At 45.8% G+C, this 12,875-nt stretch overlaps 2 protein-coding genes across 9 annotated transcripts in view; one reads left to right on the top strand and one right to left on the bottom strand.

Moving 5' to 3' along the window:
- akap9 (A kinase (PRKA) anchor protein 9) overlaps positions 1 to 12,875 on the bottom strand; it is a 179,119-nt gene that overhangs the window by 154,837 nt on the left and 11,407 nt on the right. For all 8 annotated transcript variants that reach the window (XM_078417507.1, XM_078417471.1, XM_078417498.1 and 5 more), the window contains exon 3: positions 1,649 to 1,693. In XM_078417507.1, the coding sequence (XP_078273633.1) occupies positions 1,649 to 1,693 (45 nt within the window). The remainder of the gene's footprint in view (positions 1 to 1,648; positions 1,694 to 12,875) is intronic.
- LOC144610557 (uncharacterized) lies at positions 5,442 to 11,050 on the top strand. Its single transcript, XM_078429365.1, has 5 exons — positions 5,442 to 5,551; positions 10,197 to 10,258; positions 10,346 to 10,527; positions 10,636 to 10,824; positions 10,932 to 11,050. The coding sequence occupies exons 1-5, from the start codon at positions 5,442 to 5,444 to the stop codon at positions 10,974 to 10,976; spliced, it is 588 nt and encodes a 195-aa protein (XP_078285491.1). The 3' UTR covers positions 10,977 to 11,050.

Here is a 12,875-nt window from a genome sequence, read left to right as displayed (position 1 = left end):
TGCAAAACTTATCATTCAACCAATTACTTCTACATGATGAAGTGCCATCTTGCATTACAATAACCTTTTGCAGCAGCTGCTTCAGCTGCAGTGTTAACCAAGTTTTCAAAACACACGTACTGCACGGCTAACCAATTCACTTTAATAGTATGCACAGCATTGTTAGTCTGCAATTATTCAGAAATCCACAGCGAGGAAGAGACATCCTTTAAGAAGCAAATTGCTGCATTTTTCAGGATTATCTGCTTCCTCTGCTCTTAGCCTTCCAAATAAAACCAGTAGGTCACCAGCATTCTCAATGTAGAAAGTTGAGGCGATAATTATACTCCTACAATACTCCTGCAAGTTCGCTTTGTTTTGTAATATTGAAAGTTTTGATTTTAATGCTATGGCAGACTTTGTCACAGCTTATCTTTTAAGAATCTCTCATTTTCTTTCCAATTAATTCTTGCAGATTGTTCAGTTTGGAGAGCTAACCATCTATTGCCTTACCTTTAATTGAATAATCAGTTTTTTTGCTGTATTTTTATCACCAAGATATTTGAATAAACCTTCATTTTAACAGACCGATTTATAATGGATTTCGTTTATAGCAGATAAACCTGCCATCGCCACCCGTGACTTGCAGCACCTCCTCTCTGCCTGTAATTCTTCCAACCAGCTCTCAAGAAGCACCAGCGAATCCTTCTTCACCCACCGCACAGTTCAGTTGATATGGCTATTGTTGCAGCTCACGTTGTATACACTGGGGACAGAGTATACTGGGGACAGTGCTTTCTTCAGGCCACTGTCACCGACAGAATGAGATCAGTAACCATGGGGCTCCCTCTCATCTCACCAGCTGTCGCTTCTTCCTGTTGGTCGGCGCTTTGTCTGCTTCCCGTTCCACCGCTGTTTCCTCCTCCTCCTCCTCCTTCCCCTTCTCTACCGGACTTGCCGATATATACCAACTTGGAAGATGTTGGCGACTGCAGGGGGCAGAAGGAGGAGGAGGTGGCGGTGGTGGAGCGGAGGTAGCAGAGTGGACAAAGCAACGAGAGGAGGAGGCGGCAGCGATAGTGGAGGGGGGGGGGAGAAGAATAATGAACAGAGCAACAAAAGGAGGTGGCGGTGAAGCGGGGAGTGGACAAAGCAGTGGAAAACGCGGCATCAGGTGAGAGGGGAGGTAGCCCCACGGTGACCGAGCACGTTTTGTTGTTGGCAGCAGCCTGAAGAAAGTGCTGCTACCCAGGGGCTACAACATGAGCTGCAACAATAGTCGCGTCAACCGGTGTAAAAAGGCTTGCTGATGCAGACCAGCGGCATCAGCGACTAGTTTTAAGGTGAAACGACACAAAGTGTTGGAGTAACTCAGCAGACTGAATTAGTCTGAAGAAGGTTCCCGACATCACTTATCCATGGTCTCCAGAGATGTTGTCTAACCCGCCGACTTATTCCAGCACTTTGTGTCTTTTTAACCACCATCTGTAGTTTTTTCTTTTAACTACAATAAATTATAATAACTTACTTGGTTACAGCAGATAATCGGCAATACCAGACACCATTCCCCCCCCCCCCCCCCCCCCCCCCCCCCAATATAATCCATTATAATGAGGCTTTACAGTACTACTAATAACTTTGATCTGTAGATAATTTTCTATATTCTTACCTCTGATGTATAGTCATCAGCCGTTGTGGATACTTCACTCTCAGGCTGAAAAACAAACATAATGCACTTGAAAAATTTCCAATTATTTAAATACAATATGAATTAGTAATGCAATGACCAGTAGGAAAAAAATAGATGAAATTGGAATCATTGGAACATTGGAACTGAAATCAATCTGCATGTAGTCATAATAAAACACACATATGGCTTTGCAAGCAAATGAAACAGGTCAACGTCTACACTCAATTATAGACACAAAATGGCAGCTTTTTGTGTCTATCTTCAGTTTAAACCAGCATCTGCAGTTCCTTCCTATGCATTCCTCTATACTCAATTCCCTGACTGTTGAAGACCAGCATGCCAAGACTCCACCACCCTATCTACCTATGATGCCACTTTCAGCAAACTATTTTCTTATATTCCTACATCCCTCTGCTGTACAACACTCTCCAGTGTCCTACCATTCACTGCGAAGGTCCTGTCCTGGTTTGACTTCCCAAAATACAACATCTCGCATTTTGCCCATCCAATCAAGATCCCGCTGTGATTCTTGATAATCACCTTCACTGTCAAAGGTACCACCTATTTTAGTGTCATCTGCAAACTCTGATCACGAATCACAGACATCCAGTCTGTAAAATAACCTTGCATCATCACCACCCTCTGCTTCCTCCCATGAAGCCAATTCTGTATTTGGTTGGCTAGCTCTCCCTGGATCCCATGCAATCTAACCTTCCTGAGCAACTACTGTGCAGAACCTAATCAAAGGCCTTGTTTGTTGGCCTTGGCAGTTGTGGGGAGAACTGATAGATGTACATAAAATTATGAATGGCATAGATCAGGTGGATTGTCAGATCCTATTTAGCAAGATGGAGATATCTAATACCAGCTTTAAAGTGAGACAGGACAGTTTAAAGGAGATATGTGGGGCATATTTACTTTACATAGAGGGTGAGAGTGCTCATAATGCACTGTTGGGATGGTGGTGAAGACAGATACAACAGAGGCATTGAAGAGACTTTTGGATGGGCACACAAATATGCTGGGAATTGAGGGATCTGGATTATATGCAGGCAGATGAGTTATTCATGGCATCATATACAGCACAGACATTTTAGGTCAAAGGGCCTATTCCTGTGTAATACTGTTCTATGTTGTAAACCAATTAAGTCTTCCAACTGCAATTTACATAGACTAAAATCAACAGTAAACCTAGGACAAGGGAAGTTAAAATGAACACATTCTCCACAGCATTAAAACTGAAATATTATCATATATAATGTCTGACATAGAAAAGGGCTGGAGTATAAGAAGCAGAATCCAGTGCTGGAACAATTTACTGCTACTGCAATGCCACAAAGGAAGAGTCTACTCTGAGCTTCATGGTCCAAAAGTTTGAACACAATGATTCTAACTTCACTGCTGAATCACAATAATCGGTAATTCAAAGTCCAAAGAGGTTGTTTGCACATCAAGGGATTTCTGGCAAGTGGGAGCTTTTAAAAGTGAGATGGGAAGAGTTCAAGAACTGCATGTTCCAGTTAGAGTGAAGGGCAAGGCTGGCAAGATTAGGGAACGCTGAATGACAAGGGAGGCACAGGTCAGGGAAAAGTGGGTTTATGTCAGGTATATCAACTATGAGTTCTTGTTGCACTAAGGAGGTCAGACTTTTGTTTTTTTAATTATTGAACTTTTTGTTCAGTGTGTTGCCAATGAGTATTGTGTTGTACAGATCTGCGACAAGAAAGAATGTTGTTCTGTTTTTGGTACATGTAACAATTATACACTCCTGACTCAATGAATCCCATGAGTATAAGAGATACAAGAGTACACTAAAGAGGGAAATCAGAAGATTGGAAAGTGGACATTAGATGGCTTTGGCAGATAAGGCAAAGAAGAATCTTACAAGATTAAGTATATTAAGAGCAAAAAGATAACTAGGGAGAGAAAATGAACAGATTTTTCAAAGTATTAAATTAATATTTCTTGTCTGTATTTTTTGTGGAGAATGTCTTGGAAGCTAAAGAATTACACTAATTGTAATGTATTGGAATTTATACACGTCCCAAATGATAAGATAAATAAATACGCGGAATCCAGTGTATCCTAAGACATTGTGTGAAGCTTTGGAAGAAATTGTACAGGTCTCTGGCACATATTTGCAGCAAAACAAAACGCTGGAGAAACTTAGCAGGTCAGGCAGCACCTGGGGAGGGCATGGATAGGCGGCATTTCAAGTCAGGGTCCATCTTCGGACTAATTGCAGAAGGGGAGAAATTTGAAAAGAGAAGTGGGGGAGGGACAAAGCCTAGCAAGTGATAGGTGGATACAGGTGAGGGGGAGGATTAGCAGATGGAGGAGTGAGTGACAAAAGTGAGAAGTAAAAAGGTGACAAATGAGTGTTGGATAAGGAGAGGGATTAAATGTAAGGGACGTGGGTGGAAGGGTACAGGGGGTGGATAATGGGAGGGAATAAAAGGGAAATTGGGGGGACTGGGATGGAAGATGAATGTACAAAAGAGGAGAAAGGAGCAGGGTGATGAGAGAGGATGGTTGGGGTGATGGTGGGAGAAATAGGAATGCACTGGGTTAGAGCTGAGTCGCATGGGAATAAAGGAGGGGATTGAAATTAAAGAATTCAATGTTCATACCGTTAAACTGCTCATAGGATATGGGGTAGGGGCCCCTCAGATCCACTCTCTCTCACAAATATATATATTTAGCCAATAGAGCAGGGGAGGCTAGACTATTTAACAATGCTGCAAGGACAAGCCAGGGAACTGCAGGCTGGTGAATCTGACAGGAACAAAGGGAAAGTTATAGAAGGGGATTCTGAGGACATTTAGAAACACAAGGACTGCTGAGGTTTTTTTGAAGAGGTGACAAAGAGGATTGACAAGGGCAGGGCAGTAGACATTGTCTACATGGAGGCATTTAACAAGGTCCCACTGGATATATTAGGTATATATATTGTAAGAAATAGGGTAAGAAAAAAGCACAAAAAATCTTTGAGTGCTTGAAAACTAACATTTGCAAATGACATATATTCCACTGGGTCTTCCCCTCTCTTAACCAGGCATCCCAACTACTCCCCACCCATGCACTAACCTTCACGCTCCCCTTCTCTCCGAAATCCTTCCTTTACACTAACATTGTTTGCTTTCTTTTGAATTAATTGTTCCCAGCACTATAATTAGGATGTTTCATGTTGTTACAGACTCTCCTGTAGGGTCTCGACCTGAAACGTCACCCATTCCTTCGCTCCAGAGATGCTGCCTGTCCCGCTGAGTTACTCCAGCATTTTGTGTCTATCTTTGGTTTAAACCAGCAGCTGCAGTTCCTTCCTACACTATAATGAGGATATCAATTGAAAAGGGCCTGTCCCACTTAGGCGATTTTTTAGGCGACCACAGGCGACTAGGCTGTCGCCACACGGTCACCGTGGTGTCATCTGTATGGTCGTCGTGAGTAGTCTCCAAAGAGTTGTAGCGTTTTTCTGGTCGCTGCTGGATTTTGAAATGTTTAAAGATTTTCGGCATCAGTGGGTTTGACGCCAATGATCGTAGCTTGATGTATACTGCGTAGGTGCTGTCGTAGGTTGTCGCCAGGTGACGTAGGTTGTCGCCGGTGCTGACTTCGATGAATTCCATTGGCGACTACCTACGTCAACCGGCGACAAGTACCGGCGTCAAGAGAAGTCAAGTTGCAACAGGCATTGGGAAAACCCGTCCACAGAAGTCAAGGTACAACAGCCAGCTATGATGCTGATGAATGAGGGCGACAATCTACGACAATGTACGACCATACCGACGAAAAGGTACGACCATACTGGCGACAAGGTACGACCACCTACGACTACGTCATTGGCGCCTCCGTGGCAAACGCCCGTGGTCATGGGACATTGTGCGTCTTATCTTGAGGGCTGGACATTGTGCGTTTTTCACCCGAGGACTGTGCGTTTCATCTGGAGGACTGCAGCTCAACATGGCACCGAGGAGTCCAACCCCAATTCTCCCCCACCAGGCAAGTGGAGACTGAGGGGATCCAGGAGGAGGAGGCCCAGGAGGAGGAGGCCCAGGAGGAGACCAGGGAGGTGGCCCTTGTCCCCACCACCACCCCAGCTCTGGTGAGGACTGGTGAGGCCTCAAGGAGACCATATGAGTTTAGTGTGGAACAAGAGGGTGAGCTGGTTGAGTGGTACCAATCATACCCTCAGTTATAGAGTCATAGAGTCCTACAGCATAGAAAGAGGCCCTTCGGCCCATCGTGTCCGCGCCGCCCGTTACCAAACACTGTCTAATTTTAATCCCATTTTCCCGCATTTGGACCGTAGCCGTGAATGTTGTAGCATTTCAAGTGCCCATCCAAATGCCTCTTAAACGTTGTGAGTGTTCCCGCCTCCACCACCACCCCAGGCAGTGAGTTCCAGACTCCAACCACCCTCTGGGTGAAAAAGTTCTTTCTCACATCCCCCCGAAACCTCCCTCCCCTTACCCTGTATCTATGTCCCCTCGTTGTTGAACCTTCCACCAGTGGAAGAAGTTCCCCGCCATCTACCTTATCTATGCCCCTCATGATCTTGTACACCTCGATCATGTCCCCTCTCAGCCTTCTCTGCTCCAGGGAAAACAACCCCAGTTTGCTCAGTCTCTCCTCATAGCCGAGGCCCTTCATCCCTGGCAGCATCCTGGTGAATCTCCTCTGCACCCTCTCCAAAGTTATCACATCCTTTCTATAATGTGGTGACCAGAACTGTACACAATACTCCAGCTGCGGCCTCACCAGTGTTCTGTACAATTCCATCATTACCCCCCTACTTTTATATTCGATGCCCCGGCTAATGAAGGCCAGTAACCCATATGCCTTTTTGACCACCCTGTCCACCTGTCCTGCTGCCTTCAAGGACTTGTGTACCTGTACTCCAAGGTCCCTCTGTACCCCCGTCTTCCCTAGGGTCCTTCCATTCATGGTGTACTCCCTCTCCAAGTTATTTCTGCCAAAGTGCATCACCTCGCACTTTTCAGGATTAAATTCCATCTGCCACTGCTCCGCCCATCTGACCATCTCATCTATATCTTCCTGCAGCTTGCAGATCCCTTCCTCGCTATTCACCACCCCCCCCTAACTTTGTGTCATCTGCAAACTTGCTGATCATGCCCTGTACGTTGACATCCAGATCATTAATGTAGATTACAAACAGTAAGGGACCCAACACCGATCCCTGCGGCACCCCACTGGACACCGGCCTCCAGTCACAGAAGCAACCTTCTACCATCACCCTCTGCCTTCTGTCACTAAGCCAGTTTTTTATCCATTTTGCCAAGGTGCCCTGGATCCCATGGGCTCTTACCTTCTTGACTAGTCTCCTGTGTGGGACCTTGTCAAAAGCCTTACTGAAATCCATGTATACCACATCCACTGCACTACCCCCATCTACCTCCTTGGTCACCCCTTCAAAAAATTCAATCAAGTTAGTCAGACACGACCTTCCATTAACAAAGCCATGTTGACTATCCTTAATTAACACTCGATCCTCCAAGTGAAGACTGATTCTGTCCCTCAGAATCTTTTCTAGCAGCTTCCCCACCACCGATGTCAGACTCACCGGTCTGTAGTTCCCAGGTTTATCCCTACTGCCCTTTTTAAATAATGGCACCACATTAGCTATCCTCCAGTCCTCCGGTACATCCCCTGTTGCAAGAGAGGCTCTGAAAATTTGTGTCAGAGCCCCCGCAATCTCCTCCCTTGCCTCTCTCAGCATCCTGGGATACATCTCGTCAGGGCCCGGAGACTTATCCACTTTTAAGCCTGCCAGAGCCTCTAGCACCGCCTCCCTGTCAATAGCAATATGCTCAAGAACATCACAACCCTCCTGCTCCATTTCTAAGTCCGCATCGCCCTCCTCCCTCGTAAAAACAGATGCAAAAAATTCATTTAAAACATCTCCTACATCCTCTGGCTCCAAACACAGCTTTCCACTATGGTCCCTGATGGGCCCCACTCTTTCCCTCGTTATCCTCTTACCCTTGATATACTTATAGAACACTTTGGGATTTTCTTTTATTTTACCCGCTAGTGCTATCTCATGGCCCCTTTTTGCTCTCCTAATTTATTTTTTAAGAACCGCCCTACACCTTCTGTATTCCTCTAATGATGCCTGTGCCTTAAGTTCTTTATGCCTTCCAAAAGTCCCCCTTTTTTTTCGAATCAATCCTACTATATCGTTTGACATCCAAGGTTCTTTGGACTTGTTTGTCCCACCCTTAAACTTTAGGGGAACATGCTTCCTCTGTACTTTTTCAATTATTCCTTTGAATAACTCCCACTGTTGATGCGGTCCTCCCCACGAGAAGCTGATCCCAGTCCACCAGGGCCAACTTCTGCCTTATCAGATTAAAATCGGCCTTGCCCCAATTTAAAATTTTTCCCTCTGGTCCCTCTTTATCCTTTTCCATTACCACCTTAAATATCACTGAATTGTGATCACTGTCACCAAAGTGCTCTGCTACTAAAACTTCAGCCACCTGTCTGGCCTCATTTCCCAAGATTAAGTCCAATACCGCCCCTCCCTTCTTGGACTTTCAACATATTGGCTCAAAAAGCCCTCCTGGATGACCCTTAGGAACTGCACCCTCTGGGCCCTTGACACTTTGGCTATCCCAATCAATATTCGGGAAGTTGAAATCCCCTACTATTACTACCCTGTTGTTTTCACACCCCCCCGAGATTTGCCTACAAATATGTTCTTCTATTTCCCTCTGACTGTTTGGGGGTCTGTAGTATACACCCAGTAAGGTGCATGCCCCTTTTCTATTTCTCAATTCCACCCAAATAGCCTCATTTGAGGAACCCGCTAATATGTCATCCCTTCTTACAGTAGAAATAGATTATTTGATTAATACTGCAACATCCCCTCCCCTTTTTCCCTGCTCTCTGTCTCTCCTGAAGATTCTATATCCTGGAATATTGAGCTGCCAGTCCTGCCCTTCCTTCAACCATGTTTCCGTAATGGCAACAATGTCGTACTCCCATGTGTTCAGTAACACCTTCAATTCATCCCCCTTGCTTCCAATACTCCTTGCATTAAAATAAATGCCGTTCAGACTTGCCCTACCCCATTGTGCTGGGGCATTCTTGTTCTGCCTCCTAATCTGACCAGTCAGAGGTCATTGTACAGAGGTTTTTTTCCTCTATATTTACCTTCTCCCCACCCCCTATACTAGCTCCATGCTGTATCCCAACCCCCTGCCAAATTAATTTAAACCCTCCCCAACAGTGCTAGCAAACCTCACCGCCAGGATATTGGTTCCCCTCTGGTTAAGGTGGAGACCGTCCGGCCTATACCGTTCCCACCTTTCCCAGAAACAGGCCCAATTATCCAGAAAAACGAATCCCTCCCCCCTGCTCCAACTCCTGAGCCACGCTCTATCCTCCTATTTCTATACTCACTAGCTCGTGGCACAGGGAGTAATCCAGAGATTACAACCTTAGAGGTCCTGCACTTCAATCCTCTACCTAGCTCCCTAAATTCTTGTTTCAGGACCTCATCCCTCGTTTTACCAATGTCGTTGGTTCCAATGTGTACAATGACCTCTGACTGGTTCCCCTCCCCCTTCAGGATGCCCTGCAGCCGTTCCCTGACATCCTTGACCCTGGCACCAGGGAGCAAACTACCATCCGGGTCTCCCGACTGCGTCCACAGAATCGCCTATCTGACCCCCTCACTATAGAGTCCCCTAACACTATCGCTCTCTTCTTCCTTTCCCTACCCTTCTGAGCAACAGGGCCGGACTCCGTGCCAGAGGCCCGGGCGACGTCACTGCCCCCAGGTAGGCCATCCACTAGGGTACTCTCTAGTCCCTGCCTCTGCTCCTTGCCCCCCCTAACCATGACCCACTTGTCTACCTCCCGTGGTCTTGGAGTGACCACCTCTCTATAACTCCTCTCTATAACCTCCTCACTCTCCCTGACCAGACGGAGGTCATCAATCTGCCGCTCCAGGTTCCTAATATGGTCCCTTAGGAGCCCCATCTCGTCGCACCTGGCGCAGATGTGGATGTCTGGAAGGCTATCAGACTCCCAGATTCCCCACATCCGACACCCAGAACAATAAACTGCCCTAGCACTTAACTGGGAACGTTGCAGAGTGGTCTGCTCCAACCGCTCCTGGGCCTCTGTAAGAACAAAGCCCCGTGCTCGGTTTCCAAACACTACCACCCGGACGCTACTCCAACCGCCCACCCAAAAGAACTGAGTGATCTCCTGGGAGAGGCGAAAAACCGGATTAAAAACCCAGGCCAATTTGGGGGAAAAAATCCGGGAAATTCCTCTCCGACCCCAAGCTAGGCGATCGAAACTTGTCCGGGAGATCACACAGGTCTTCCTCCTTACTATCCCCACACAATACTACGGTCTCTGCTCTCTCTCACACACACACACACACACGCACACTGATTGCTGCTACTGCTGCTGCTGCTGCTGATTGCTGCTGCTGTTGCTGATTGTTGCTACTGCTGCTGTTCTATGTCAAAAATCACTGGCCGTAAAGGAACAAAGCTGAGAAGACAGCATTACTTGAAGCCAAGGCCAAGGAGTTCCCTGAATGCACCTGTAAGTACCAACTTCATGTTGTGTGGCAGCTGCGGTCTCCATTCTCTTGCAAGCAGGCAATTTACAATGATATATATATTTTTACAGATGAACAACTAGGTGTCTTTTTCAAGAGCCAAGGGACAAGATATGGGAAGCTGTTCCAGAGGGCAAACAAGTCAGGGTCTGGTGGCAAAACACTGATACAGAGGCAGGAGTGGATCCTGGAGAAATGGTCCTTCATGATGTCACACATTGTGCGTGTTGAGACTCGACGCAGCACCAAGAAAGTAATTATCACAACAAAATCATTGTGAAATGGATTATTTGATTGTCATCTTGCTTGCCATGTCCTGATGGTCATGAAAGTTTGTAAAAACATATTTATTTCCTTCCAGTTTGACAAGAGGTTACCACTTCCCAGAACCTCGAGTGAGTACGAGTCTGATCCTCTTAAGGGAACCTCTGGATCCACCACCTCCACCAGTCAGCAACACAGCAAAAGGAGCAGGAAAACTGCCAGGTGCACTGCATGCTCCACCACAACGGAGGTGAGAGAGGCAGGTCTGGAAGAGCAGATCAAGGCGGTAAGTACCTTAGGGGAATTTTTTTAAAGAGTTCTCTTCTCACACATCCATCCATCTTCTTTTTTTTTTTTAAATGATTACCTGTATCTTACTCATTTATGTTGCAGCTCATGCAACAGGCAGAAGAGGCCAGGGAGGCAGACTGTTCATGATACAGCCCCAGACACCACATGAGAGGGCTGTTGACACATTCCTTGGATTTCTGCAGACTGAGCTGCTAAAAATCCCAGAGGACGAGCGTTTAACTACACCATGGCTGCCATGACAATGGCCCATAACTTCTCCCAGCCGGTAAATATTTTCAGTGATTCCTGTGGGATTTTGGGGACATTTGACTTTAATATTTGACCTTAATTTTGATATTTATGTATGAAATATTCGCAATTATTTCATGTGTTGCAGAATCTGCTGCAGATGGGAAACATGGGACAGCAGCAGGTGGGACAGACTCTGTTGGGACCACCACAACAGATGACACTGATGGGACCACCACAACAGCAGGCTCACCAGGTAGCTAATTTATAATGCTTTTTGTGAATTGGACTTTAAATATTTTGTCACACACAGCTTGTTAAAAGTTTTTATTTATTTGCCTTTTATTTATTTGCCCTTTAATATTGATATGTTTCTGTGTTGCAGCCACAGTCAATGATGGGACCACCACTGATGTCACCACCACATTATCGCCAGGCAACATTTTTCCCATCACAGCAGACATACAGTTTTGCAGCCTGCAATAGTAGACTACCATTGCCTTGACACACCCACACTTGTGCCAGTGACACCAGGGGGGACCCCCAGGACAGAGACCCAGGACCTCAGTTCAGATACTCAATCTAATCACCCATCACTGTAAAAATGTTTAGATATTAATGATGTAATGAATCCTGTTTGAAGTTTTATGTTTAAATTTTGAAGTTTTAAGTTAACTGAAATTTATTGGGTTTATATTTTTGTCTTGTCGCTGGCAGCGGCCTGAAGAAAGCGCTGCTGACCAGGGACTACAACGTGAGCCGCAACAACAGCCGCTTCAACTGGATCATGCAGCAGCTGGTGAAGGGCTCGCTGATGCAGACCAGCGGCAATGGCGCCTAGTTTTAAGGTGAAATAACTCAGCAGACTGAATCAGTCTGAAGAAGGATCCCGATGTCACCTATCGTGTTCGCCAGACCCATTGTGTGACCCCAGCACTTTGTGTCCTTTTGTGTATTAATCATTATTTGCAGTTCTTTGTTTCAACTACATACAATGATAACTCCTTACTCGGTTATAGCGATATACATTTCTACTCTGGGAAATAGGCTCCCAATTTTAGATACTTTTATCAGGTCTCTCCTCAAACTCTGATGTTCCGGAGAAAACAGTCTGAGTTTGTCCAACCTCTTGTCCACCCAGATCTCGTTGTACGTCCTCTTTTCCTAACTTGAATGGTGTCAAGTTAGGAAAAGGGGACGTACAACGAGATCTGGGTGTCCTAGTGCATCTGTCACTGAAAGGAAGCATGCAGGTACAGCAGGCAGTGAAGAAAGCCAATGGAATGTTGGCCTTCATAACAAGAGGAGATGAGTATAGGAGCAAAGAGGTCCTTTTGCAGTTGTACAGGACCCTAGTGAGACCGCACCTGGAGTACTGTGTGCAGTTTTGGTCTCCAAATTTGAGGAAGGATATTCTTGCTATTGAGGGCGTGCAGCCTAGGTTTACTAGTCTAATTCTCGGAATGGCGAGACTGTCATATGTTGAAAGACTGGAGCGGCTAGGCTTGTATACACTGGAATTTAGAAGGATGAAAGGGGATTTTATCGAAACGTATAAGATTATTAAGGGGTTGGACACGTTAGAGGCAGGAAACATGTTCCCAATGTTGGGGGAGTCCAGAACCAGGGGCCACAGTTTAAGAATAAGGAGTAGGCCATTTAGAACGGAGATGAGGAAAAACTTTTTCAATCAGAGAGTTGTGAATCTGTGGAATTCTCTGCCTCAGAAGGCAGTGGAGGCCAATTCTCTGAATGCATTCAAGAGAGAGCTAGATAGAGCTCTTAAGGATAGCGGAG

The sequence above is a fragment of the Rhinoraja longicauda genome, chromosome 2 (genome assembly GCF_053455715.1).
Source record: "Rhinoraja longicauda isolate Sanriku21f chromosome 2, sRhiLon1.1, whole genome shotgun sequence".
In the NCBI taxonomy this organism is placed as follows: domain Eukaryota; kingdom Metazoa; phylum Chordata; class Chondrichthyes; order Rajiformes; family Arhynchobatidae; genus Rhinoraja; species Rhinoraja longicauda.
The sequence above is the reverse complement of the archived record's forward strand: the minus strand, read 5'-3'. Positions and strand labels throughout refer to the sequence as shown.

Excerpts from the sequence above, each read along its gene's own strand:
- LOC144610557 (XM_078429365.1), top strand. The coding sequence starts at position 5,442 with ATGTACGACCATACCGACGAAAAGGTACGACCATACTGGCGACAAGGT. Across the intron at positions 5,552-10,196 it reads GCCCGTGGTCATGGGACATT|GAACAAAGCTGAGAAGACAG; the intron begins GTGCGTCTTATC and ends CTGGCCGTAAAG. Across the intron at positions 10,259-10,345 it reads GGAGTTCCCTGAATGCACCT|ATGAACAACTAGGTGTCTTT; the intron begins GTAAGTACCAAC and ends ATATTTTTACAG.